The sequence below is a fragment of the Taudactylus pleione genome, unplaced genomic scaffold, assembly GCF_031769625.1.
Source record: "Taudactylus pleione unplaced genomic scaffold, aTauple2 ptg000053l, whole genome shotgun sequence".
In the NCBI taxonomy this organism is placed as follows: Eukaryota; Metazoa; Chordata; class Amphibia; order Anura; family Myobatrachidae; genus Taudactylus; species Taudactylus pleione.
This window is the reverse complement of record NW_028284455.1, coordinates 43,564,000-43,587,487: the sequence shown is the minus strand read 5'-3', so window position 1 is coordinate 43,587,487 and position 23,488 is coordinate 43,564,000. Positions and strand designations below refer to the sequence as shown.

At 43.8% G+C, this 23,488-nt stretch overlaps 1 protein-coding gene across 9 annotated transcripts in view; it reads left to right on the top strand.

The window, feature by feature from the left end:
* TRAK1 (trafficking kinesin protein 1) overlaps nt 1-23,488 on the top strand; it is a 186,792-nt gene that overhangs the window by 150,686 nt on the left and 12,618 nt on the right. For 6 of the 9 annotated variants that reach the window (XM_088462849.1, XM_088462824.1, XM_088462841.1 and 3 more), the window contains 6 exons: nt 567-641; nt 901-1,038; nt 1,512-1,588; nt 4,125-4,367; nt 12,646-12,962; nt 22,829-23,158. In XM_088462849.1, coding sequence (XP_088318975.1) covers nt 567-641; nt 901-1,038; nt 1,512-1,588; nt 4,125-4,367; nt 12,646-12,962; nt 22,829-23,158 — 1,180 coding nt within the window. The remainder of the gene's footprint in view (nt 1-566; nt 642-900; nt 1,039-1,511; nt 1,589-4,124; nt 4,368-12,645; nt 12,963-22,828; nt 23,159-23,488) is intronic. The other 3 variants (XM_088462825.1, XM_088462859.1, XM_088462827.1) reach the window with 2 other exon arrangements.

Genomic DNA, 23,488 nt, shown 5'->3' with positions numbered 1-23,488 from the left:
ATCCAGAGCGCAGGATACCCCCAAACTAGCCCAGCTAAGCCGCCCCAGGGCACCGCCATAGTAAGAAAAGTGCAGTGTGAAAGAGATAGTTAGGAGCAGCTACTGAAGAGACGAAAAAAAAGAATATTATTTACCTTGTTTCTCTGGCTGTTCCCGTTGCCTCCTCCATAGCACGTTATGCTTGATTTGTTATTTACCACCTGTTTATCTGCTCTTCTCTCAATTTATTTATTGTTTTCCTGTTTGTTTGTGTGTTTATTTATTAAAACTCTATATATATATATATATATATATATATATATATATATACTTGAATAAATAAAAAAAATCAAGAGACTCTAAATTCGGAGTGTTGTCAGGCATTGAACAGATAAATGAGATATGGAAGTATGTACATTTCTTAATAACATACTTTTAGCTCCATCTTTACTTCCTGAGTGTATGACTGTATTATAATCAGGGTGTTTTATATTTCTCACCGGCTTTTAACTGGTGCAGAATAATTTCCCATGCTTCATTGAATCAGGAGAAGGTACTTTGTTGATTGTATTTCTCTTTGTTTCCAGTATGCAGTAGAAAATGAGGAACTTGTGCAACATTTGGGGGCTGCGAAAGATGCCCAGCGACAACTTACAGCAGAGGTAAAAGCAGTCTTGTGTACCTTACCTTGCAGGGTAAGGTGTGTCCCTCAGTTTACTGTTTGCCTCTCTTTAAGAAACTATCTTGCTTGAATGCCGTTTTGTTTATAAGCGTTCTACATAATATTCCTTCATTCAGACCTAACATACAAATGAAGTTGCATGCAATGTTCATAGGATTTGATATGCCAAGTTGTGGAGTTTGTATTTGCCATTTCTCCTTCATCAGGAAGCTACTGTATAATCCTGTTTCCTTCCACAGTTACGGGAGCTGGAGGACAAGTACGCAGAGTGCATGGAGATGCTTCATGAGGCGCAGGAGGAGCTGAAGAACCTTAGAAATAAAACTATGCCAAATGTCATTTCCCGGCGTTATAACACTCTGGGTGTGTTCCCATTGGTAAGGAAGGAAATGTGCACGAATTAATTAATGTGTCTTCAGAAGGAAAAACAGTTTTGTAATCTGCTAACAGCAATAAAAGTAAGGCTAGGTACTTCTGTAACGGATAGCTAAAATGGTAATTAACAAATGGCAATCGTTCAGTGTTCTGTAAGTATTTTCTTAAGCAGACATGTTACAGTGCTCCACATGTCAGTAGATATCTGAAAGTCTGCATTGTTTTTCTTTTAATCATCTATTAACAATATATACAATTGTATGCATTTTTATTTATTTTTCAATTGCTTGCATTTCATTACAATAGAGGGACTTGTTTGCCTATAACTGTCTGCTTTATACCTGATGATGAAGTTAATTCAGTGATAGAAACTAATTTGTGTCGCACCCTTTTAATTCCCCTGAGAATTAATCAATGACCAGTAATTTTGTATGATGTCATAGTGATGTGTTAATGCATTCTCTCTCCTCTATAGGACTCATTAGCTGCTGAGATAGAGGGATCCATGAGGAAGGAACTGCAAATAGATGAAACTGACTCTCCTGAAATGAAGTATGAAATGGTTTAATAGTCTGATCACACTACCTTCCCCCTCTCTGGAAAACTGATATTTTTATTTTTGTTTGTATATCAACAAATATTATTTTTGGAAATGATTGCTCAGTAGAGTAGCGTAATGTCTGTTTCCTCTCACATCCATGTGGTTCACTAAAAGTGTTTTTTTGTTTGTTTTTTTACCTACTACCTAAATGCAGAATCTGCTCATTAAACAATTATATATGGTACTATATTTACATAGAAAAGGAAATAGCTAGTCCAAAGCTGGGTACACACTTGCGATGCCCGATGGGTCGACATATCATGCGGCCAGTACACATTACACGAATCGTTGCCCGACAACCCGATATGTCGGGCATCTGCTCCATTCACCTGCCTGACGTCGTTCATCACATTGAAAAATTGACCAGCATGTACTGCAGATCTGTTGATGCAGTGACCGACCCCGCGAGGGCTGACATAGTGGGTACACACTTGCCAGTGTAGACGATATGTCGGCTGTATCGGGAGACCTATCATCTAATGTGTACCCAGCTTAGTACTGAAACAAATGACAGCAGTGTACTTTACGGGTCATGATTAAATGATACACATAGATCTAATCTCACCATATATGGTCCTTCAGTGTGTATATATATGTAACTTAGGGGGTCATTCAGACCCGCTCGTGAGCGGCAGTACGCTCGCAAGCGGGTCGATGTTCCCCCACTGCGCATGTGCACGACGGAGGGAGCTCCGTCGTGCGCATGCGCGAGACCCGGCAAGCGACGGGCTCTCCATCGCTCCGGGTCTCGCACCAAAGGGGGCGTGCTGTTGATGTTGATTGACAGCACGCCCCCTTTGGTGGGCGTGCCGGGGGCGTGCCTGCCAGACGGAGGCGTTCCCATGGGAACGCTTACCGTCTCAAGCTGGCCCCACTGATAGAGCCAAAATCACTCCAGGGCTTGCGGCAGCGAGACCCTACCGCAGAGTCTCCATCGCAAGCCCGATGGTCGCGATGGTCAAGACCATCGCGACCATCATCATGGACGCTCGCTATAGCTGTGGGTGGTAACCCACAGCTATGCGAGCGTCCATGAGGACGCTCCAAAAAAAGGTAGGAGGGCCCTGATTCAGAGCGAGCACCCTGGTCAGAGCGTTCAGCTCTGAATCAAGCCCTTAGTTTTCCCTCATAACTGAAGATTTCCATACATTAAATATTACCACTGCTGTTTTTTTTAATTGTGGTTTTGTTTGTCCTCTTTCTTAAGAAAATGAATCTTTCCTCTGATCCAGTCCTCCACCAGTGGTTCTTTTGAATTTGACTTCTAATAATAATAATTGTGGTTCCTGCCGTCTGCCTGACTTGAAGTGAATGTACCATTTACATAAACTTGAAGAATCTCTGATAATGTTTTCTTCATGTTACTCTAAAAGTCTAGGTGGTGGTTGTTATATATTTTTTAAAAAATTTTATAGCAATTCTTCATTTGACTCGTATAAACATTTTCGGTGGTGTTCTTCGCATGTTGTCCAAATAGTAATCTCTCCCTTTTGTCATTGGCCTGTGCAGAGTGCAGCCCATTGCTACGCTTTGAGGTTTAAGCCAGCAACCAAATTATTCAAATATTATTTTTATGGATTATTTTAAAATCACCTCTTGATCTACTGAGCAGCAAGCAAACTGGCTCTATATGGACCATTAGTTTCATACTCCAGTGTGTGCTTCATTAGGGTTTATGCATGGCATTTGTGGAACAAGATGGGGCTCATGCTGCCGGTTTTTCTGCTTTTTGATGTGCTTCTAGTGGTAATTAAGTTTTGTAATCTTATTAATTTGCTAACCGTGTGATTATGTGTATAGAGATGTTAAAGCTCCTTTCATACATGCGACCTGGGAAATTGCCGTTAAATTCCCGGATCTCTCAGCCCAACCATGGTAAGGAGCAGGGTCGTGGACCTGGCACTCTGACTTGGCTTGGCCCCTTTCACAAACAGTCTAGACCCAGGTCGGTGCGCATGACCCGGCAAAAACCCAGGTATTATAGGTAATTGACAAAGAACAGCGTTCTGTAATGCCACACTACCATTTGAAAAGGGTGGTGGTGGTTGTTGTTGTTTGAGCATTGTACTTCTGGCATATATACTAATCTTTTTCATTTATCTGGTTATGGATAATTCAAATTTATTACAGTAGAGATACTAAGAAATATGTTTCACTGAAGCATGGTTTTCAACTCTAATCCAGTAGGTCACGTTTTGATGATTTCTGTCTGTGGAAGCAGGAGGGATAATTACTGACCCAGCAACATAGATTATCTCATCTGTGCATAAATAAAGAAATTCTGAAAACATGACCTGTTGGTGGTACTTGTGGATTAGGTTTGAGAACCCCTGCACTAGAGGGTCATTGGGGAGTGTTCATGCTCTGAGAGGTCTTCAGTTGTTTATGCTTATTCCTATTCTTAGCTTTTTTTTAAGAACTGAAACATGCACTGCACCGTTACATGTAATGATTTGTGTATTAAGTCTTTTAATGCCTTTATTTTAGCGGCAATCAACAAAAGCGTGTGTTTGAGACTGTGCGGAACGTGAACCAAGTAGTCAAGCAGCGGTCACTGGCTCCTTCTCCAATGAACATCCCAGGTTCTAACCAATCCTCTGCAATGAACTCTTTAATGTCTAGCTGTGTCAGCACGCCACGCTCCAGTCTCTATGGAGGTGATATCTCCAATATTGTTATTGATAACAAAACCAATAGCATTATCCTGGAAACTGAACCAACAGATGACAGGTTAGTGTGCTGACGCTGTCTAACTATGTTGATCTCTTGTCAGTGCTGATCTACAAACACACTCACACGTGTAATTGCACAGATCACAAAGGCAATTATATAATCAAAAAAGGCATAGCTGCATGTTTGAGCTGAAAGGGTTTTATTTCATACCTTTTATACCTCGCCGATTTCTATATGTACAAATGTGTCTACATACATGTATTGTCCGTGCGCTACAAGTTGCATTATACATACAGCCGTGTGACTGTAGCGCCGTGCATCTTTCCATGTGAATTTTTACCCTCAAATGCGTCTTATTCACACAGTGATGCAAATAGGATGCACAGGCAGCTTCTGCCGATTAGAATATGTGGCATGCCTATATATGCACAGGCAGCTGCTGCTGATTAGAATATGTGGCATGCCTATATATGCACAGGCAGCTGCTGCCGATTAGAATATGTGGCATGCCTATATATGCACAGGCAGCTACTGCTGATTAGAATATGTGGCATGCCTATATATGCACAGGCAGCTACTGCCGATTAGAATATGTGGCATGCCTATATATGCACAGGCAGCTACTGCTGATTAGAATATGTGGCATGCCTATATATGCACAGGCAGCTTCTGCCGATTAGAATATGTGGCATGCCTATATATGCACAGGCAGCTGCTGCTGATTAGAATATGTGGCATGCCTATATGTGCACAGGCAGCTGCTGCTGATTAGAATATGTGGCATGCCTATATATGCACAGGCAGCTTCTGCCGATTAGAATATGTGGCATGCCTATATGTGCACAGGCAGCTGCTGCTGATTAGAATATGTGGCATGCCTATATATGCACAGGCAGCTGCTGCAGATTAGAATGATATGCAGCATGCCTATATTCTGTGTGTGACTGCGGGTGTATCTGCATGCAACATGCTACATTTCAGTGTCAGTGGCTGTAACACTGTAATGTAGCGTTTCACATGCAGATACACCCGCAGTCACACACAGAACATAGACGTGCTGCATATCATTCTAATCGGCAGAAGCTGCTTGTGCATCCTATTTGCATCACTGTGCGAATAAGACGCATTTGAAGGTAAAATTTTGCACGAAAAGATGCTCGGCGCTACCAGGACACGCCACGACATAGCGAGTCTAGAAAGTCTGTTTAACGCTCAAGGAGGCTGGATGTATGAGGACACATCTTTACATGTGGTTTTCGGTGTGGTCATGTCTAGCCCTAACCCCCCTAGTGGATCATTTTATCGGAAAGACGAGGCATCTTTCTCTGTTGCTTGAGGCAGTTCCCAACACCCTGATGATCAGCCACCAATCCGTGTAAAGAAATAGAAATATATTGTGAATTATGGATATATAGTTTTGTACTTATTTTGTAGCTGAATGATAAATTAAACCTACACTACAATGGGTAATTTTATCATTTACCCCTTTCTCTTTTTGGCATTACAATGTAATGTTTCTAGAGGTTATGGAAAGATGAGTACTGAGCACTCTGCATTTGCTGCTGTCACTAGTCCCTTCCTCTGATTACCACTGTACCAGATTACAAGCACAGCAATGCTCTCCAAGTGAGGAGCTTCACTGAATTGAGTAAATTCTAGTGACATCATGAGTACATTACTGGAAAGATCTTCAGTTCAGCTCTGTAGGGTTTACATGGCTAATTGTTACAGTAATAGTGCTATCAACAGTGGAAATGTATCCGTCTCCTATGATTTGTCAGCATTGCCCAATTTCCCCTAAACACAGTGATGTCATCTCCAAATGTAAAAAAATGTCAGCTTCATCCCATCAACATATCTTCACCCCTTAGCACATGTAGCAATGTGTCAGAACTACAGTATGTACCAGTGGTTCTCAATCTCAACCGGTCAAGGTTATGAGGAATCCTGTCCGTGGGAAAATTACTAACCCAGCAAAAAAGATGAAATCACCTTTGCATAATTAAAGGAATCCACAAAACATGGCCTATTGCGGGAGGGGGGGAATACTTGATGACTAGAGTTGAGAACTAAAGCTTTTATATTTCTACTTCAGGGTCCATAGGGTATCCACAGGATACCTTGGGGTATAGGTGTGACGTCAGTCATCGGGCACCATAGAGTTAAGCTTTCAGCCTCCCAGGATGCACTAGTGTCCCCCTCCTATACCCCGCCCCCGAGCCAAGGCACCTCAGTTTAGTTTGGTGCCCGGCCGGAGTCGGGTGCACCTGTTGGAGTGGGGGCTAGAAGAGCCCCTGAAGCTTTTTCTTCATGCAGCTGTGGCTGCACATCTGGATGAACAGCAGGGACCCCAGATGTTCCGGACCATGGCCGGATTCAAGGGGGACAGCAGGTAAGCAGCGGGGTCCCGCGGAGGGTCCCCGCTGTCACATGGTCCAGAGTCCCCAGGCAGGGGGCTCCCTGGGGACTGGCTGCAGCGTGGAGCCAGGTATTGAACCTGCGCTTCCACTACCCCCTGGGACAGCGGACCGCAGCAGAGCGGTAGCGCTGCGGCGTCCCGGGGGTTAAATGCATGCCAGGGGAGCGCGCCTTCCCTGTCTCACAGCCGGCGCCTCCCCCGCTGCACACAGCCCTCTCTGCACACTGCCGACTGGTCCTGTAGCAGCGCTCCTCCCCCAGGCCAGCCTCTTCTCTGCTCCTTGGCGGCCATCTTTCCAACGCATGGTGAACGCTGCTGGAAGCGCTGGACGGAAGCATCGTGGTCTGGGTCCCCCCGCATACCTCTCCTCCGATTTGGGTCAGGTCTGTGTATGCTGCGCTGTGTCCTACCAGGCCCTGTGTCTGCGTAGTTGAGTGATCAGTGCTGTTAGTGCAGGAATTGATTTTTCTTTGCATTGTATGTGACTGTGCTAGCGCTGCTGCCTGTAACTTTTCTTCTAACTGTCAGCTTTATTACTGTCCCTGTCCTTTCTGCTAAGCCTTTGCGGTGCGGTGCTGCAGGGTGGTCTCTCGCCTATTTAATATATAATTGGTGAGAGGGGTCAAATACTTGGTGCCATCATGTGTGAAAGTGATTTTCCTCTCCGACTACAGTGTGCTACGTGTAAAGTACCGTTAGCGGAGGGGGAGGGTAGCGCGGAGGGCCTCTGCCGGCAGTGTTTGTCTATGGCGCGGCCTATTACGGTTACAGCATCGGTACAGGAGCCGCCCTGGGCTTGTTTCGCTCAGGCACTTACAACCTTAGTGGGCCAGTTAGCTCCGCAGCCCGCGTTTCCGCCGATGGGTTTGTCCCAGCAGTCAGTGGTGTCGTTACCCATGCAGGGTTTCCCACGACAATTGGTGGTACCCCACAGTCTCCCTATTTCCCCGCTCCCGGTTTCTCAGGAGCCGGCGTGGGTTAACTCCCTGACGAGTTCTGTACAGCACTTGTCGGATGTGTTGCAAGGGGAGTCTGTGATGCGGCCACATAAACGGCCGGTGGCGTCTCCGTCGGCTCCTTATGAGGATGACAAGGGGACGTCTGATGATGGGGAGATTCTGGATCCTTACGATCAGGAACCTCTCCATACTAAGGACGCTGACGCTAAGTCCAAGGTATATATTCCTGGACTTATTTGGGCAGTCCACACAGCCTTGGTGATTGAGGACGAAGTTCCCCCAGCGGCTAAATCCAAGTATGCCTTTTTTAAAGATGTGAAGGGCGATGCCACAGTCTTTCCTCTTTCGGGTCAGTTAGTGGACCATTTAGAGGAGGCGTGGAAACAGCCTGGCAAAAGATACCAGCCGCAGAGGCGCCTGGCAGTGGCTTATCCGTTCGCGGATAATTATTTTGCAAAGTGGGAATCCCCTCCACAGGTGGATTCTCACGTGACCCGTCTTGTCTGTAGTGCCACATTGCCGATGCCATCCATGTCCTCCCTTAAGGATGCTACGGACCGCAAGGTGGAGATCTGCCTGAAGTCCGCTTATTCCCTTGCGGGGGGGGCAGCACGGCCGGCTATGGCCATTTGCTGGGTTGCCAGAGCGATGGAGCGCTGGGCGGATTCATTAGAGGCGTCTTTTGATTCCGACTGTCCGGCCGAACAGGCGGAGTTGATTGGTAATCTCCGTGATTCGGCCACTTATATCAACGAGGCGGCCTTAGACATTAGTACTCTGGTGTCTAGAATTTCTTCAGCAACGGTGGCTGCTCGTTGCACCTTGTGGCTGCGATCCTGGAAGGCGGACGCAGATTCCAAAAAGGGTTTGGAGGCGTTGCCATTTACTGGAGCAGTTCTCTTCGGTCCTGATCTGGACAAGGTTGTGGCCACGCTGGCGGCAGCCAAATCGGCTTGTCTCCCGTCGGCCGCTGCTCCTTCTGGTTCGGGACCATCGTCCTTTCGGTCTTATAGGGCCCAGGGCAGGCCCAAACCACAGTCTTTTCCTCGACAGGCTGGCCCTAAGAAATCGGCAAAGCCCCGGAAGCAGGCATGGAGTACCAGACGTCCGGCCCCTAAGGCAGATGACAAGCCTGCGGCCTGACGGTCCGGGCCTCCCTTTGGGGGATCCCAAAGTGGGAGGCCGCCTGCTGCAGTTCGCCCAGTGTTGGTCGGTCACTACGACAGACACTTGGGTTCTCGAGGTGGTCTCACACGGTACGCCCTCTCTTTCCGGCACAGACCCCCGGCTCGATTTTTCACCACGGGTCTACCATCAGACCGGAACAAGGCTACGGAGCTGCGGAAGGTATTGCACACTATGCTCCAGGCTGGAGTTATAGTGCCTGTTCCATTCTCCCAGAGGGGCCAGGGTTTCTATTCAAATCTTTTTTTGGTACAGAAACCCAATGGGTCGTATCGTCCGATTCTCAACCTCAAGGCTCTCAACAAGTCTTTGCGGTTTCCGAAGTTTCGGATGGAGACCCTACGGTCCATCATTCTGGCGCTGGAACCTGGGGACTACATGGTGTCATTGGACATGCAGGACGCTTACCTGCATGTCCCTATTCTTTCGCGCCATCAACAGTTCCTCAGGTTTGCAATCCGCAGCGACCACTTCCAGTTTTGGGCGTTACCTTTTGGCCTGGCGACAGCACCAGGTGTGTTCACCAAGGTGATGGCGGTCATGGCGGCTTTTCTGCGGCTGCAGGGAGTCCGCATGTTGCCGTACTTGGACGACCTTTTATTGGTGGCAGGATCTCCAGAGCTCCTTCTACGCCACTTGGACCTGACCATTGCGCTACTGCAACGGCACGGCTGGCTAATCAACTGGCAGAAGTCCACTCTAATCCCGTCTCGGCAGATTCTGCACCTCGGAGCCTTATTGGACTCAGAACAGCAAAGGATCTTCGTGACGGGGGAAAAGATCTCTGCTTTACAGTCGAGGGTGCGCAGTTGTCTGCACAGCCGACGGGTGTCTCTACACTTGGCGATGAGGTTACTGGGCTCCATGGTGTCGGTGTTCGACATGGTGGAATATGCCCAGTTTCACTCCAGACCTCTGCAGCACCTGATCCTGTCCAAGTGGAACGGGCTGCCTCAGTCTCTGAAGTCCCAGACGATTGTGCTCACCCCGGAGGTTCGCCTGTCCCTTGCCTTGTGGTTACAGACGACCCATCTCAGCAAGGGACGTCCGTTCTGGGTTCCAAATTGGGTCCTGTTGACAACTGACGCCAGTCTTCGGGGCTGGGGAGCAGTTTCGGGTCCACACTTGTTCCAGGGCAGGTGGACGCCGACAGAAGCGGAGCTTCCACTCAATATCTTGGAACTCCGTGCGGTCTTCAATGCTCTCCAGCAGGCACATCGGGTTCTCCAGGGTCGTCCGGTACAGGTCCAGTCGGACAACGCTACCACCGTGGCCTACATTAACAGGCAAGGAGGAACCCGAAGTCGGGCGGCTCTCGTGGAGGTCTCTCGGATCCTGGTATGGGTGGAGCGCAATCTTCCGGCCATATCAGCGGTCTTCATCCCGGGAGTGCTAAATTGGGAGGCGGACTTTCTAAGTCGCCAGGACGTTCATCCGGGGGAATGGTCCCTGCACCCGGACGTTTTTCAACTGCTGGTGGACAGATGGGGGTCTTCCAGAGATCGACCTCATGGCGTCCCGGCACAACAACAAGTTGCCGGTGTACGGGTCTCGCACAAGAGACGAAGGGGCGTCTCTGGTGGATGCTCTGTCCGTCCGGTGGACGTTCCGGTTCACATACCTGTTCCCTCCGGTCTCCCTTCTTCCACGGGTGATCCGGAAATTCAAACAGGAAGGAGGGACTTTCCTGTTGATAGCTCCCGCGTGGCCCAGACGGCACTAGTTCTCAGACCTTCAGGGTCTGTCCGTCGACAGTCCTCTGCGGTTGCCGCTACGACCGGACCTTCTGTCACAGGGTCCTTGTCTTCACCCGGACCTGACTCGGCTGTCTTTGACGGCGTGGCTGTTGAGACAGCCATGCTGAGGTCCAGGGGGTTTTCCAGCTCTGTGGTGCATACCATGTTACGAGCTCGGAAGCCGTCTTCCGCGAGGATATACCATCGCGTGTGGCATACGTTCTTCCAGTGGTGTCGACCGAGAGGTTATGCACCGCGGGAATTTCGTCTGTCTCGGATACTCGCCTTCCTACAAGCGGGACTAGATCATGGGCTTCGCCTTGCTTCTTTGAAGGTACAGGTTTCGGCCCTGTCTGTCTGGTTTCACCGTAGGATTGCTACAATCCCGGATGTGCGCACCTTTATGCAAGGTGTTCTCCGCATTCAGCCGCCCTTTGTTCCACCTGTGGCGCCTTGGGATTTGGCTGTGGTCCTGAGGGCTCTCCAGGGACCGCCGTTTGAACCACTGGGCTCAGTGGATCTTAAATGGCTAACAGCTAAGACTGTTTTCCTTCTGGCCATAGCTTCGGCCAGACGTGTTTCTGATTTAGGGGCTCTTTTTTGTAAACCCCCTTTCTTGGTTTTTCATGGGAACAGGGCAGTGCTCCGCACTCGGCCTGAGTTTCTTCCCAAAGTTGTTTCCCAGTTTCATGTTAACGAGGAAATCGTTGTTCCGGCCTTTAACTCACCTGGTCTGTCAGTGGGTGAGGCCTCTTTGGATGTTGTGCGGGCCTTAAGGACTTATGTTGACCGCATTTCTTCGTTTAGGAAGTCAGACGCCTTGTTTGTCCTCTATGGTTTCCGTAAAAAGGGTTGGCCTGCTTACAAGCAAACTTTGGTGGCCTGGATCCGTATGGCTATTTCTGAAGCTTATCTTCATGAAGGCCTGCCGGTTCCTCCTTCTGTGAAGGCTCATTCCGCTAGGTCTGTGGGTCCTTCGTGGGCAGCTCGACGTGGTGCCTCTGCAGTCCAGATCTGCAAGGCTGCTACGTGGTCCTCTGTCCATACCTTCGTGAGGTATTACAGGTTTGACACCTTCGCCTCTCAGGATGCTTCCTTCGGGTGGCGGATTCTCCTTTCTGCACAGGAGCGTCCCCACCCTTAAAGGATACTGCTTTGGGACATCCCAATGGTATCCTGTGGATACCCTATGGACCCTGAAGTAGAAAATATGAGATATGGTAAGAACTTACCCTTGTTATCTCTATTTCTACGAAGTCCATAGGGTTCCACAGGACTCCCGCCCTGTCGCACCTGTGCTGCAGATGGGCTTTGCTCTGGTCACCGGTTTTTCCGTCTCCCTCTGGTGAGAATGTGATTCTTGTATGTGTCCGGATCTTTTTTTCTCTCTCTTCCTTCTCCTCCTCCTGCCTATGGCTTGGTAGCTAACTGAGGTGCCTTGGCTCGGGGGCGGGGTATAGGAGGGGGACCCTAGTGCATCCTGGGAGGCTGAAAGCTTAACTCTATGGTGCCCGATGACTGACGTCACACCTATACCCCAAGGTATCCTGTGGAACCCTATGGACTTCGTAGAAATAGAGATAACAAGGGTAAGTTCTTACCATATCTCATATTATTTTGTTTATCGACCTTTAAGCAAAATACACGTATTGCTATAATTGGGACAAGTAGATGGATACACTTTCAGACGACTTTCTGGTCATGCAAAGTGTGTCTTTTTTCTCTATTATTGTATTGTGCTTACTGTAGAAATATTAAATTTCACTTGAGTAAACTAAAAAAGTTATTTTTAATAACAGCGATGTACTATAAAATCATTAAAATTGGTATACACCTGGCAATTCGTGTGTTAAATTATCTGTGCTAAAATAATCAATACATTTTACATATATTTTAACTTATTGAAAGTACAATACTGTAATGTTTCTATATGTATTTGATCCTGTTCTATAGTACATTCATAAACAGCAGAGTGCCACGTCCATAATAAACATTAATATGTAGCTATTGTTAATAGTTTACTCCTTTCCCACTAGTGATGGAGATAAGAACAAGAAGCCTGGGACACCGGGAACACCAGGGTGTAATGACCTAGAGACGGCCTTACGACGGTTGTCCCTTCGGCGTGAAAACTTCCTCCTGGAGCGCAAGTTCTTTGAAGATGACCAGGAGCGGAAGCTGCGCCATCTTGCAGATAAAGAATTTCATAGCGGGTCTTTAACACCAACAGAAAGCATCATGTCCTTGGGCACCCACTCCTCCAGGATATCAGAGTTTACTGGCATCTCAGGAATGTCCTTCAGCAGCCGCTCTTACCTGCCTGAGAAACTTCAGATCGTGAAGCCCCTTGAAGGTGACAAGGGGCCCCAGCCCTTCTATGTTTTTCTTACTGACTCGCTGTGGTCTCTGATACACCACCAGAAAGCTGGCACTTTTCATAACACACACTCTTTCTATTTTAGAGATAGCCATCCTCGCTGTTGGTTTGAGATTTTTTAGTGTTAATGTGGTGTATAATGCTAGAAAAAATAGTAATAATAATGAAAGCTTTGATTACTATTGCCCCCAGATGTCACTTGTATTCCGGCACATGTGAACCTGGGAGACCAACCTTAAAATAATGTTTCATCAAGTAACAACCCATGAGAGGTTCTGGTTATTACAGTTATGGTGTATGCTAAGTAGTGACTAGTGCCACCTCTCTACTGATGGCTTCCTCCTTTATGTTAACACTCCTGACCAGTAACAAGTGCTGTAGTAGTGACACAGAAGGGGGAGGCTGGTGCTGATGAGATGCGGCTCTGCACACTTGACTCTTTATAATATGGAGCTGATTGGTCAGAGCTGTGTCTCTCCAGCAGCACCTACCTTTCTCTGTATTGGCACTGCCAGAGCTAACTTGGACGGGATCGAGGTGCACAATAGTGCTGCCCAGTTCCTTGGCATATTAGTTGTGTTGTAAATCAGAGCCTCTCCCAGGTCTTTCGGTACCAGGAGGGATTATTTTGCACAAGTTATTTTCAAAGTTCAATAGTTTTCTAATTTAAAGACCTTTGATCCTCCTTTTAGGATGTGTTTTTCAAAGTTATATATAGCAAATTGCACTTACATTGATTTGCTTTTAGCTTAAAGGATTTAAATTGGAGCCCTCTCCTAATTAGTAAGTTTATTTTTCCACAGACATAACATTTTTTAGATCATTTTTCATTAATTAAATTTATACACTTAAGAACATTTCTAAAAGTGAAGTAGTGAAAAATAGTTGTAAAATGTGGAGTTATTTAAATTGTCTTCCATATTTGTAACTCCAGTAACATTTTAATTTTCATAAATGTCCCCCAGTTTGTAAATGTTCACAAAGTAGTGAAAGCCACTACTTTTCGGCGGGGTTTGGGAACCCCGCCGTTACAGTCCAGGTTTTAAGAGTAGCCATGCTTGAGTTCAGATGGTTAAATCAAATTGACTTGAGTTTCTAATTAAATCGCATGTGATCAAGCATGGATATCCTTAAAACATGTTCTGTAATGGAGTTGGGAACCTCTGCTGTATACAGTTGTGGGTCTCTTATTTCTATTCTTTGACAATTACTCTGGTTAAAACTAGTGGAGACAATTCCCGGTTGTTGAACTGTGTTTTTCTCCTGGCACTTTAGCAATGTTCTGTAAATTATACTATATATGTGCTGTTTTGCATTCTCATTTTGAGTTGGTCATCTTGTAATAGCTTTTGCTTTTGTATCTCTGCTCATCTTCCAAATAAAGTTTCCATTATATTTCATCTATCCTTTTTCTGTTTCCATCTTTTTCCTTCTGTTTTGTATTTTTCTTTTTACTTTTTATACAAAACAGCATTTCATATACAATGTAATGTTGGTGGCCTGTTATGTTTATTTAAAAGGAGAGGAGAAAGCCAATAATCCAATCGTTATATATTCTTAAGCATAAGGCATCAGCATATAAGTGTGCCCCAGGTTACCTATAAATTAATTGATCACTCCCCCCTTAAATTAATTGATCACCCCCCCTTATTTTGTGATTAATTGTATTCTCAACCCAGCACTACCTCTCTCAAAGTCTGATTATTTTGCCCCGTTATGTGTCGTTTGTTTGATTTACAGTAAACCTATATTAATATGACTGACTTTAGTATGTGACAGACTAATCTTTATTATGGTTTTATGTTTCATTATGTTATTGTCTCTTTTTTGATTGCTTTTTGTTTCCTCCCTATCCCCTCCCCCCCCCCCCCCCCCCCCCTTTTTTTTTTTTTTTTTTTTTTGTTTTGTCATATTGGACTTACTTTCACCACTTTTCTCTTTTAATGCCTTCAAGTTGACCATGCTTACAGGTCAAAGACAAAAAATATGCAGGGTTGTAGGTGCAGTAACCTTTGGGTATGTATACATTTGCATTAGAGTAGAAAGTAAATTGATTGTATGTCTAAAGATCCTACTTGACCATTTGTTGCTAAGTGTATCCCACAGATGCACTGTTCCCTGTGTTCAATTTCCTACACAAGTGCCATAGAACCATTCAGGTAAAACACAATATACAGTTATTTGCCTATATCTAAGCATTCAGCCAACTCATACAAACTGATAGTTAACAGGCCATGGTAATGTAATTTAAGAAATATCTCTCATACTAGGCCTTCTTAATTATTATTTATCACCAGTTATTTATATAGCGCACACATATTCCGCAGCGCTTTACAGAAAATATTTGGCCATTCACATCAGTCCCTGCCCCCAGTGGAGCTTACAATCTATATTCCCTAACAGACGCTCACACACATACGCACTAGGGTTAATTTTTGCTGGGAGACAATTAACCTACCAGTATATTTTTGGAGTGTGGGAGGAAACTGGAGTACCCGGAGGAAACCCACGCAAACAAAGGGAGAATATACAAACTCCACACAGTTAGGGCCGTGGTGGGAATCGAATCCAGGACCTCAGCGCTGTGAGGCAGTAATGCTAACCATTACACAGTCTGTGGTGCCACCAAGGTGAAGTCAAGTTTAGTGTATTGTTTCACCGTAGGTATGCAGTGTATTGTAGGCAGTTATACACTGTATACAATATGCTGCTAAAAGTAATAAACCACCAGTGATATCTGTAAGGCTATTTAGTGTATGCATAGTTTCAGCTCATAAAGCAGTCTAATAAGTGGTACATAAAGCACCCTTTAACACTTCAGCTACCGAATTGCGGTCCTGTTGACCATTGTGTGTCCATCTTGGGCATTTTACCTAGTACAGAAAAAAAAAAGAGATATTTGCCCTCCAGCACACTGCAGCAAAAACAATACTTAAATCCTACATAATAGAGATTTAGAGGTATTGGTTACACATATTTGCAAATATATGAATAAGCGCCAGGCCAATCGTCAAGGCTCCTCTATACTGGCATCCCTAATATTAGGGGCTCACGTCCGAGAAGCAAGGCACCCCAAAAAAATTCCAACCAAGGGCCATCCCCAGGGCATCACACGAAAAAGGGAAAAAGGTGATATTGATTTATCTGTACACATCTTTTCTACATATTTCACTATCACCTTTTTCCCTTTTTCGTGTGATGCCCTGGGGATGGCCCTTGGTTGGAATTTTTTTGGGGTGCCTTGCTTCTCGGACGTGAGCCCCTAATATTAGGGCGCCAGTATAGAGGAGCCTTGACGATTGGCCTGGCGCTTATTCATATATTTGCAAATATGTGTAACCAATACCTCCTAAATCTCTATTATTATGTAGGATTTAAGTATTGTTTTTGCTGCAGTGTGCTGGAGGGCAAATATCTCTTTTTTTTCTATGTTCAGAGTAAACCCCGCCCTTTACAAGCACCTGTGTTATGCAATTAAGCTGATCTGAGCAACTACCATTTTTCTTTGCATTTTACCTAGTGGCAGATACATATCCTCCACATACGGTTTATGTTGGTTATAGATCATGATCATATTCAGTTGCAGTTTTATTGCTGTAGTGGTATTTAGGTCACATAGAAAATCCAAGCATAGATTCAAGGACATAGACTTTGCTTACAGGATCTTGTTTTGCAAAAAGTAAGTAACTGTTCTGTGCTGCTCGCCAAAAATATATAGCGTTATATAATAGAAGTCCAGATCATTCTCTTTTGGAATCCAAGGAATCTTCTGTTGTAGGCTGTTACACACTAAGTTTTTTTCAAATTGAAATTAGACTAGTTTTACCACTTCCATTTCAGAAGAAACCTATAACTTCCAACAGCAATGTTATGCGAATGTTAAGATTTTTTTTTGTTTTTTTTTAATACAAAACTGCAGCAGCATCAGTGTTCTCCCCAGAAAATTTTGCCAGCTGGGTGGGATCAATAGGTAGCCGGGTGGGGGCCTTCAAAATAAACAGTGCCCAGATACTGCCCAATTTTTAGAGGGATTTTTTTTTAACAGTACTTAGCTGCTGGGTACACAGGAGGATGCTCAGTTACAGGTGGCCACAGACACAGAGTGGATGCAAGAGGACCACTCTCTTTACTGTTCGCCGGCGACTGTCAGTCACTGTTCCCGCTGGCAACTGCAGCACCCTATTGGCCAGTGTCAGAAAGAGCAGGGGGAGATAATGGTCAGTGTCAGTATGAGAAGGGGGAGATATTAATCAGTGATAGTAAGGGGGATAATAGTCAGTGTCAGTAAGGGGAAGGGTGAGGATACTGACTAGCTGGAGGAGGTTATCGTGATGCTGCCGGGGTTTCAGCGCTGAAGTCCCTGATGTGGCGAGCCAGATGATCGTCAGGACAGTTGGCATTGTGATGCCACACATGGAGCTCATCTTAATGGATGGCGGCAGGCTGGACACTCTCTCGTAGCGTGATGGTAAATATCACACTGCAAAAGACAAAGTTGTTTCCTAGTGGCCACTGGGAGTAGTGCTGCTGCTGCCCACGTGACCCCCGGCTCTGTTACATAGCGTCCGGCAGCTCACACTCTGTCCCGTGTGTTACTCCCAGTCCTCCTCTTATACAAGGGGAGAGATCTTCTCTGCCCTTCTGTCTGACACCGCCCGCCACTGTGACTTTCGGCCACATCGCAGTGACAGGCGGCAGTGCTCAGTGCAGCTCCACTCTCAGGATGTTAGTGTCGGGCGGTGGGGGATTTTTACCGGGCAGACCGCCCGAAAAATAATGCGTGGGGAGAACACTGATTTTAAATTGTATAAATTTGCTCATGTGCAATGGTAAGTGATGTGTTTATTCAATGTTTTATTATGGACTGAGACATCACTGTTGCTGCAACACTTTACATAAAATAAATTAAAGAACATTTCTACCACTGTTGTGCATTTGAATGCCTAGGAGCTGCATGTAGTCCATAAATCAAATGTAGAACTCTGCACCATATAAAGTTTCTCCTCTTTGGTCCCCTAGGGAGTCTGATGTGAACTGATGTGTGTGTCCACATCACACTCACAACCATGCATTCGCATCATTCTCACCAGCTAGGCCATCGACCACAGCTTAGCTTTTGATTTTCTCACTGTGAACACTTTTTGCGGTACTCTGACTTACTAACATGAGCTATAGCCTGTCCACAAAGGTAACACACAGACTTCTTGTGAGACAAATATGTTGCCGACTGCAGATATATACAATTCGTACTACAAATTTTATCAACTTTGGAGCAAATTCTTTTTTATGAATATTGTATTGGACTTGTGAATTTTTTTCATTCTAGATGTTAATGTAAACTATTTTCATACTGAAGGCAATGTAAATATAATTGCTTGTCAATATGAACATTTAACAGTGCAGCATTGTGAGTATATTTTTTTTAATAATGTTTCTTGGTACTTGTGTTTGCTTCATAGGCTTGTATTGACTATTGAAGCATAAAGCCACACAAACAAATGTACAGTCAGGTGCATAAATATTGGGACATTGACAGAATTTTCATATTTTGGCCTCTATTCACCACCACAATGGCTTTGAAATAAAACAAACAAGATGTGCTTTAACTGCAGACTTTCAGATTTAATTTGAGGGTAATTGCATCCAAATCAGGTGAACGGTGTAGGAATTACAACGGTTTCTATATGTGCCTCCCACTTTTTAAGGGGCCAAAAGTAATGGGACAAACTAAACAATCCTAAATCTAACTTTTACTTTTTAATACTTTGTTGCAAATCCTTTGCAGGCAATTACAGCCTGAAGTCTGGAACGCATAGACATCACCAGACCCTGGGTTTCATCCCTGGTGATGCTCTGCCAGGCCTCTACTGCAAATGTCTTCAGTTCCTGCTTGTTCTTGGGGCATTTTCCCTTCAGTTTTGTCTTCATCAAGTGAAATGCATGCTCAATCGGATTCAGGTCAGGGGATTGACTTGGCCATTGCATAACATTCCACTTTTTAGCCTTAAAAAACTCTTTGGTTGCTTTTGCAGTATGCTTCGGGTTATTGTCCATCTGCACTGTGAAGCGCCGCCCAATGAGTTCTTAAGCATTTGACTGAATATGAGCATATAATATTGCCCGAAACACTTCAGAATTCATTCTGCTGCTTTTGTCAGCAGTCACATCATCAATAAATACAAGGGAACCAGTTCCATTGGCAGACATACATGCCCATGCCATCACACTACCACCACCATGCTTCACTGATGAGGTGGTATGTTTTGGATCATGAGCAGTTCCTTTCCTTCTCCAAACTCTTCTCTTACCATCACTATGGTACAAGTTGATCTTTGTCTCATCTGTCCATAGGATGTTGTTCCAGAACTGTAATGGCTTTTTTAGATGTTGTTTGGCAAAGTCTAATCTGGTCTTCCTGTTTTTGTGGCTCACCAATGGTTTACATCTTGTGGTGAACCCTCTATATTCACTCTTGTGAAGTCTTCTCTTGATTTTTGACTTTGATACATATACACTTACCTCCTGGAGAGTGTTATTGATTTGGCCAACTGTTGTGAAGGGGTTTTTCTTCACCAGGGAAATAATTCTTCTGTCATCCACCACAGTTGTTTTCCTTGGTCTTCCGTGTCTTTTGGTGTTGCTGAGCTCTCCGGTGCGTTCTTTCTTTTTAAGAATGTTCCAAACAGTTGATTTGGCCACACCTAATGTTATTGCTATCTCCCTGATGGGTTTGTTTTGATTTTTCAGCCTAATGATGGCTTGCTTCACTGATAGTGACAGCTCTTTGGGTCTCATATTGAGAGTCGACAGCAACTGATTCCAAATGCAAATGTCACACCTAGAATCAACTGCAGACCTTTTACCTGCTTAATTGATTATGAAATAACGAGGGAATAGCCCACACCTGTCCATGAAATAGCTTTTGAGTTGATAGTCCCATTACTTTTGGCCCCTTAAAAAGTTGGAGGCACATATGGAAACCATTGTAATTCCTACACTGTTCACCTGATTTGGATGTAATTGCCCTCAAATTAAATCTGAAAGTCTGCAGTTAAAGCACATCTTGTTTGTTTCATTTCAAAGCCATTGTGGTGGTGAATAGTGGCCAAAATATGAAAATTCTGTCAATGTCCCAATATTTATGCACCTGACTGTATCTAATTAAAATAATTGTGCTGGGTATTAGAATTTTGGGGAGAAACTTTTGGTATTTTAATTGATACTTCTGTCTGAAATTGCCCATTAAAAATACATAAATTGTTGACAGTTACTGTAGTTTTGGGGGAAAAAAAACCTGCCGTTCCTTAAAATATGTAACCATGGAAATAAATTGTGAACTGAACCGTATGATTTGTTTCCATGTTGACAGATGTTGCTAAGGAACGAAAGTTAGCTTTTCACAACTACCTGCAATTTCTGCAATAGTGGATGCTGAATATGTCTTAAAAATACTTTGAGTGTGTTAATTGCATTTTTCTATATTAAGAATTTAACAACTGAACTTAGAAGTGTCTGAAGCCAATGTCACTTACTCCCATGTGTGTTGGTTATATTGTCATTCAGAATACCACACTGAGATCTAATAACACCACAAACATACAATATACAAAATCATAACTGTGGCAGTTGTTAGCAAATCTAACATCCACACTGACAGAACAAGACACCTATTCACTTGTGCTTTGGAATTATTCTTGTGATACTATTGTAACTTAAGGTGGCTACACACTTACCGATTTTTTATTTTTTTTTACACGATCTGGCCGATTCCGGCGCATCTGAACAACTGATCGTGTAAAAAATGCCCAAACCGTGAGTCCCCGCTGGTCGCACATCGCATCGTCAGATCTGCCGTGCTGTAGGGCAGATCTGCCAATCTGGGACACAAATGCACTGGAAAAAGTCTGGATGCACGATAGATCGTTTCTAAATTGGACACTTTAAACACCAAATCGTGTGCAGAGCTGCCGGGGAGGAGTTTCAAGGGAAATCATACACTATGTCAGATCGTGGGCAGATCGGTAAGTGTGTAGGTTCCTTTAGAAAGGTGGGAATTCCCTTCCACCCCTCCCAGACTGCAACAAGACATACAGCGCTTTTGCGTTTATAAATAGTGTTGATCTGTAGTTAATGATTTCAAAACTTATTTTCACATATCTTAGTGCTTGGCATAATGGCTTTAGTTATATTACATTGTGTGTAATTAACATATTTAACATGCAGTTGTCTTTATGCATTAGATCACACGCCAAAAAAAGTGTCATGCTCTTATTTTATCAACATTGTAGTGACTAGAACATTTTTAGTAAATTACAAAATTTATATTGTGAGGGATACAATCTATTTTCTAGTTGAGAATTCATACACTTTATGCTCAACTTGCTTTCATTCCCCTTTGGATATGGTGTTAAGCGGCTTCTGGTTCTCATAGGATCCTGAATTGGTTACTCCACCCAGAATAATTACGAAGGATAGATTCTAATATGATGTAACACCGCTTTAAACATGCAACAAACAATTTTATCCGTGTATTAAAATTAAATGTACCCTACTTTTAAAGGGTTGTATTTGACTTTATTTGAAAAAGCAATTGGTAGATTATATAATAATTTACTGTTAAAGCTGCTATATTGTTTGTTTGGAAAAAATATTTCTACAGAAATGGTGCAGTACCCTTATAGGCCAAATATTGTAACTCTTGATTGATGAATGGGACATAGTGGTGAATGTGGAGGTTGCTGTTTCGGTCAGTGGTAGAATATGTCTGCAGAGATAAATTGTCAATAGCAGCAATCCTTTTATATCCAGCACTGATCCAGTGCCCATACAGGCACCTCCATGTCCTAATGCATAAAGAGAATGTAGCACGTTCCTACCTACTAGGAGATCATACCAGACTGTTGCACAATACGACATGCTAAGGTTTGAGAAAACCTCTATAGATGGCTAAAGGAATTCTTTTTAAGAAATATATATATACACACAACATTTTGTAATGTATATTCTATATAAGGCTTATGATTTAACATATGTCATATTTTAGCATTAATCTTTTTGAACCTTCCCAGTTATCACATAGTAAGTTCTAAGGGAAAGACGTAAAGAAGGCCAAGGCACACTAAAAGTTAGTCTTGGGGGTAGATTTACGAAAGCTCTAAACAAGTGGTGGTGTTGCCCATAACATCTAATCAGATTCTGTCTATCTGTTTCTAGAATACAATCGAGAAATAATGGACAGAATATAATTGGTTGCTATGGGTAACACCACTATTTGTCTGTTTTTAGAAGCTTTTAGTAAATCTACCCCTTAGCATTTATCATGTCATGATGAGGAAACCATGCCCCCTAAAATTGTGATCTTCCTATTTTCTTAAATTATATATTAATAACCATTATCGATGGCTGTGGATTTATCTGTACTGCCAGCCATCCCTTTTATATTAATTCAAAAGTGTATTGTAATTAATACTGCAGTAATTAAAAAAAGAAGAAACAAAAACATTACTGCATGACCATCATAATTGGTAAAGCGCCATTGGTTTTTTTTGGGGGGGGGAACAGATTTACAGATTTCTGCTCTTTGTTATGTAACTATAATTTATATATTTATATAGTTTCTTACCAACTAGTTTGATGTTTACTAACTTTTATAAGTGGCCATATGTTTCAGTGAGTTTAATATTCACTAATTATTTTCATACAAGTTAATGGGCAACAACTAATTTACTGGAATTTAGTAATCCAATGCACACTTGTTTGTCATTAATCAATCAGAGAACGCCAGTTATTGCAAATTTAGATATGAATGGTTTAACTGAATATCTTTTTTCTGTCCATTCCAGGTTCAGCAACTTTACATCAATGGCAGCAGTTGGCACAGCCGCATCTAGGAGGAATCCTGGACCCTAGACCTGGAGTGGTCACCAAGGGCTTCCGAACCTTAGATCTTGATCAGGAAGACGTGTACTGCTTCACAGACTTTGAAGAAGATGAGACAGGTGACATTCCTTTCAAGAGCTTAACTACCTCCAGTTCCGTCCATCATTCAGAGACCTCAGGTGAGAGGTCTCAAGCACAAGTGACTGTTTCAGACAGCAAGAATTGTCCAAGCCATTCTAAGGCTGTCCCCGAGGATTTGCAAGAGTCCGCAACAGATGAGGATGAGGGGTCTGGTGAGGGATTCTCCTTACGTCCTGTAAAATGGACATCTATACAGGATATTGAGTATTGGGCCATTTTCACCTCCACACCACAACATACACGTACATGTTTTACTGCATACAATAAGTGATCTCCTCTGTAATAAGCTGTTGTTTAGCAGGTCTTATCATTTTTGTTTGCAGTTTTGCAGGAAACCACATTTATGGTATGTAAAGGCTGCTAAAAGGAAGAGGCAGGCAAACACTGTATGTATGTATGTATTTGCAAACTATGTGCCAAAATATTTTTGTTGACCATGAGGATTATTTAAATTGGCAATAGTATATTTTATAATTTGGGTT